Below are 5,046 nucleotides of genomic sequence, written 5' to 3'. Positions count from 1 at the left end.
TTAAGAAATTCTTGATCATTGATTTTCAAAGATCGAAGCTTTTTGAAACGTATGGTGGAGCCACCCTTGTGTCAAATCCAAGTCCATCTTGGAATTGCATCTTGAAGTTGAGCTTCTTGAATTCTTTGACTTTGATGAATTTGCTCCAACTTCTTCACCCTCAAGCTTTGCTTGTTTTGTTTGTCCCTTCCGGCGATGATTCCGGTGAAGAGCAACCTTGCTGTGATACCACTTGTTGGGATCGAATGTGTAACTAGAGGGGAGGGGGGGGTGAATAGCTCGGCGTGTTCCTCGTGTGCTTCGTTGCTTGTTTCTTCAAACATGTGCAGCGGAAATACAAAGAAACAAATGCATACAATGCTAACAAATGGATTTTACTTGTATCCACCTCACAAGAGGTGACTAATTCAAGGATCCATGCACTCACACACCCTCCACTAATAAAACCCTCCTTTACGGTAACTACCGAAGGCGGAGAAGCCCTACAAGTTCACACTACAAGAAGAAAAGGAAAGGATACAAAATATAAGCACAAAGCTTACAATGAGTACAAGAAAACCCTAATCCTAGCTTTATTCTTCAGCTGTAGATCCGCCTCTTGACTTGGAAAAACCTCCAAGAACTTCAAGAACTGGCGGTGAGAACCCTGTGGAGAAGAGCTGAAAGCGCAGAAAAGGATCGGAGATGAATCATGTGAGTTCTACTGAAGGAATCGAACGCCTGCAGCTAAATACGACGCCAACGGTCGGATCCTGATCGATTGGATTGCTCCTAATCGATCGGGGAGGCTTTGGATCGATCCATTGATCGATCCAGAGTGCCTCTGTGCTCTCGGGAAATGCCTGGATCGATCGGCTGATCGATCCAGGGCTTATCGCGCAACATCGCCATCTCCTAATCGATCCATTGATCGATTAGGAGCTCTGGATCGATCGGCTGATCAATCCAGACGCGTTCTGTATGCGCGACAGTTCTTCCCAATCGATCGGCTGATCGATTGGGAGGAGCTCTGTCGTAGGGACTCACCCGATCGATCGGCTGATCGATTGGGAATCATCCAATCGATCGGCTGATCGATCCAGATGCTGGTTTTTGCCCAAAATCAAGTCCTAAGTCCCCCAAACTAACATTCGATCAATCCATGACCTGTTTGTACATCATGCCTAGCATCTGGTCACCCTTGACCTGCTAGGACTCCCTCACCAAGTGTCTGGTCAATCCATTTGACCCACTTGGACTTTTCTCCTCGTGCCAAGTATCCGGTCAATCCCTTGACCTACTTGGACTTTCACCAGATGTCTGGTCAACCTTGACCCATCTGGATTTTCTCCGTGCCTGGCTTCACTCACCATGACTTCCAACTGCCTAGCTTCACTCACTAGGACTTTCACCTAGCTTCACTCACCAGGATTTTCTCACTGCCTAGCTTCACTCACTAGGACTTCCACCTGGCTTCACTCACCAGGATTTCCTTCTGCCTAGCTTCATTCACTAGGACTTTCCATCTGCCTGGCTTCACTCACCAAGACTTTCACTTGGATTCACTCACCAAGATTTTCATACTGCCTAGCTTCACTCACTAGGACTTTCACCTGGCTTCACTCACCAGGGCTTTCACTTGGCTTCACTCACCAAGATTTTCATACTGCCTAGCTTCACTCACTAGGACTTTCACCTGACTTCACTCACCAGGATTTTCCTTCTGCCTAACATTCCAGTTAGGACTTTCCCAGTCAAGTATCCGGTCAATCCTTGACCTACTTGACTCTTCTACAACTAAACTGATCAAGCCCTAATCAGTGGAGAATTGCACCAACAATCTCCCCACATGAGCAACTGCACCTGCATTGTTCATGTGTTGTCTGCATGTATTGGCAAACATCGAAACCATGACCAAGACTCAAGCTTGGTCAACCAGGTCAACCTTGACCTAAGAGATATTGCTCCAACACCCCCCCCCCCTAGCACATTTTGACCCTAACAAGTTCGACCCCTTAGACAGCCTCCCGACCAATCCAGAAGCTAGCACGAGTGACTCCTTAAAAATGTCCAACAGTAGACCATAGTTAAAATTCAAACCTTAGGTGTTTGAAAATTTATTTGAAAGCCTTGTCCTTGCACTATGCCCTAGGGGCTTGTTGTAATGTATTTTTTTTTTATAAAATTTTTATTAATCTAGATATCTAGCTCGACGAATCTTGGAGGTAATCGGCTTAGCCTCACGAAAGTTTTCCACCAATTTTTAGGACAAATTGAGAAGTGCTTATGAAGGTCCATCTAAGGGGGACAACATTTTTAGATTTGTTGTTCAAGAAATATTTATATAATACACTGGAGCTAGAATTTAAATCTTAGATATCTAATTAACCACTTATAGAACCTAACTGCTAGAATTTAAAAATGTCCAGTAGTGTACCATAGTTGAGATTCAAACCTTGGGTATTTGAAAAATTATTTGAAAGCCTTGTTGTTGCACTATGCCCCGGGGGGTTGTTGTAATGTTTTATTTTTATTTTTATTAATTTAGATATCCAGCTTGACTAATCTTGGAGGTAATCGGCTCAGTCCTACAAAAATTTTCCATCAGTTATTATGATAAATCAAAAAGTGCTTATGAAGATCCATCTAAGAGAGCCAATATTTTTAGATTTATTGTTCAAAAAAAATTATGTAATACACCAGAGCTAAAATTTAAATCTTAAATATCTAATTAACCATTTATAGAACCTAACAGCTATATGATAGTCTCGGAGGCATTGTTGCAATGTGTTGTGTTCATGGATTTTCTCCCAGTGGAATGTAAATGATGGTCTTTCTAACCAAACGTGCTCTAAACAAGTAATTGCCGGCGTCACATGGCTACTTGCAACTAATTGTTTATCACATATTGTTGCGGAACTAGTAATTAATTAGGTGAGGAAGATGAGTTCTGCGATTAGAAAACAAAAATTATTAATCAAACTGACCTTGCCATTAAGTCAAACAAAAATTAACCCCTTGTTAACTTGATTATTTTAGATATATGTAGTGTTTAATTAAGATCGATTCGGTTTAGTATAAATAGGAAGCAGAGCAATCAATGGCATCGCTCATGCCATCATCCACTTCCATGGCGTTGCTTCACAACGTCCCCAAGTTTGTTCACCTCTTCGTCTCCGCCTTCGTCTTCCTTACCGTCATCAGACTCTATCTCTTCCCTTTACTCACTTCCTCTGCTTTCTCATGGAGGCCGTCGGCGCCAGCGCCGCCTCCTCTTCCTCCTCCGCCGGCTCCCGGTGCAGTGGTCATGGCGGGGAAGGAGTACTCGAGCAAGTGCGACATATCGAAAGGGAAGTGGGTGCCAAACCCGAACGCGCCGTACTACACCAACGACACCTGCTGGGCCATCCACGAGCACCATAACTGCTTGAAGTACGGGCGGCCGGACGACGGGTTCATGCGGTGGCGGTGGCGGCCGGACGGCTGCGATCTGCCGGTGTTCAACCCGGCGCAGTTCCTGGAACTGGTCCGCCACAAGTCGCTCGCCTTCGTCGGGGACTCCGTGGGGAGGAACCACATGCAGTCCCTGCTCTGCCTTCTCCTCAGAGTAAGCTAAGACGCACGGTTCTTATTGCTGCCATTGATCTAGGAGCTAGATCCGCACGTGAAATCATTTGATTGATCCACAGGCGACGTACGCGGTGGACGCCTCGCCGGTGCAAGATGAGAACTTCCGTCGGTATCGTTTCCCCAGCCATAACTTCACCGTCGCCAGCTTCTGGTCGCCGTTCTTGGTCCGAGCCCAAGAAGCCGACGACGACGACCCCTCCGGCCTGTTGAATCTGTACTTGGACGAGCCGGACACCAGCTGGTCCAGAGAGATTGCGCAGTTCGACTACGTGATCATCTCCGCCGGGCAACCATTCCTCCGTCCGACCATGTTCTACGAGAACCGCCGCCTGGTGGGGTGCCACTACTGCCGATCGCCCAACGTCACCGACTTGACCAAGTACTACGGCTACCGCATGGCCTTCCATACCGCGCTCCGCGTCTTCACCGACGACCTCCGCGGCTTCGGAGGCACGGTGTTCCTCCGGACGTATTCGCCGACGCACTTCGAGGGCGGGGAGTGGGACAGAGGAGGGGACTGCGTGCGGCGGCGGCCGTTCCGGCGCGACGAGGCGAGGCTAGACGAGGTGGCTTTCCAGATGTACATGACGCAGATGGAGGAGTTCAGGGCGGCGGAGAGGGAGGGGAGGAAGAAGAGCGTGAAGTTGAGGTTGCTGGACACGACGGAAGCAATGCTGCTGAGAGGGGACGGACACCCCGGCCGATATGGGCATGTCGCCGGAGCGAACGTGAGCATGTACAACGACTGCGTGCACTGGTGCCTGCCGGGGCCGATCGACACGTGGAACGACTTCTTGCTGCACACGATGAAGAACGAGGGAAGGAGGCTGGCGACGAGAAGGCGGCCGGGAAATGAGAGGAAGCCTAGCTAGCCAACCAGAAATAGCTAGAGCCTTTATTTTGTTTTTCCTCGTTTCAAGAACAAAATTGCAGGTGATTTTCCACTCAATTCTCGAGAATCATCAACATCGTCAAAATCGATAAATTTAACGTAAGAATACCCTTGGAGTTTCTTGAATCATGCTTATCATCCGCACAAGGACAACGACTGGCAAAGAGTAACGTTCAAGCTAAGTCAAACCTTTTGATGAACCGAAACAATAAAGATGTAAAGTACAATCAGACACCACGCATACACCGTGATCCAATAATTCAGCACATATGCTGACGAAAAGGTACATAACATTAAAATCTGCAGCTCTCGAACAAACACAATAGCCACAATATGCCTCTGGAAAGATCCTTTAATCCAAAACACAGTGCCTCCTAAGGTAGTTGTGTGTTGTTGTTGTATGGGTTGATGGTTCTAGGATTGGTGTTGCTTTGTAAGTTGCTGCCTCTCTTTTGAATCTGCGTGAGTTGCCGCACTAAACACAGCAGTTATTGTGTTTCAGTGTTTTGCTCTGGGGTGGAGGTTGACACAGCTCATCATGATCA

The 5,046-nt window shown here is 47.2% G+C and overlaps 1 protein-coding gene across 1 annotated transcript; it reads left to right on the top strand.

Moving 5' to 3' along the window:
• The first annotated feature begins 3,087 nt into the window (after window positions 1-3,087).
• Window positions 3,088-4,604, top strand: LOC121973266 (protein trichome birefringence-like 19). The gene is made up of 2 exons (XM_042524795.1): window positions 3,088-3,586; window positions 3,669-4,604. Exons 1-2 carry the CDS (start codon window positions 3,092-3,094, stop codon window positions 4,479-4,481), a joined length of 1,308 nt encoding a protein of 435 aa, XP_042380729.1. The 5' UTR covers window positions 3,088-3,091; the 3' UTR covers window positions 4,482-4,604.
• The last annotated feature ends 442 nt before the right edge of the window (window positions 4,605-5,046 follow it).

The sequence above is a fragment of the Zingiber officinale genome, chromosome 4A (assembly GCF_018446385.1).
Source record: "Zingiber officinale cultivar Zhangliang chromosome 4A, Zo_v1.1, whole genome shotgun sequence".
NCBI lineage: Eukaryota > Viridiplantae > Streptophyta > Magnoliopsida > Zingiberales > Zingiberaceae > Zingiber > Zingiber officinale.
The sequence above is the reverse complement of the archived record's forward strand: the minus strand, read 5'-3'. Positions and strand labels throughout refer to the sequence as shown.

Bases quoted from the DNA above. Each gene is read 5' to 3' on its own strand.
- LOC121973266 (XM_042524795.1), top strand. From the start codon at position 3,092: ATGCCATCATCCACTTCCATGGCGTTGCTTCACAACGTCCCCAAGTTT. The intron at 3,587-3,668 runs GTAAGCTAAGAC...ATTGATCCACAG, and splicing joins TGCTCTGCCTTCTCCTCAGA to GCGACGTACGCGGTGGACGC.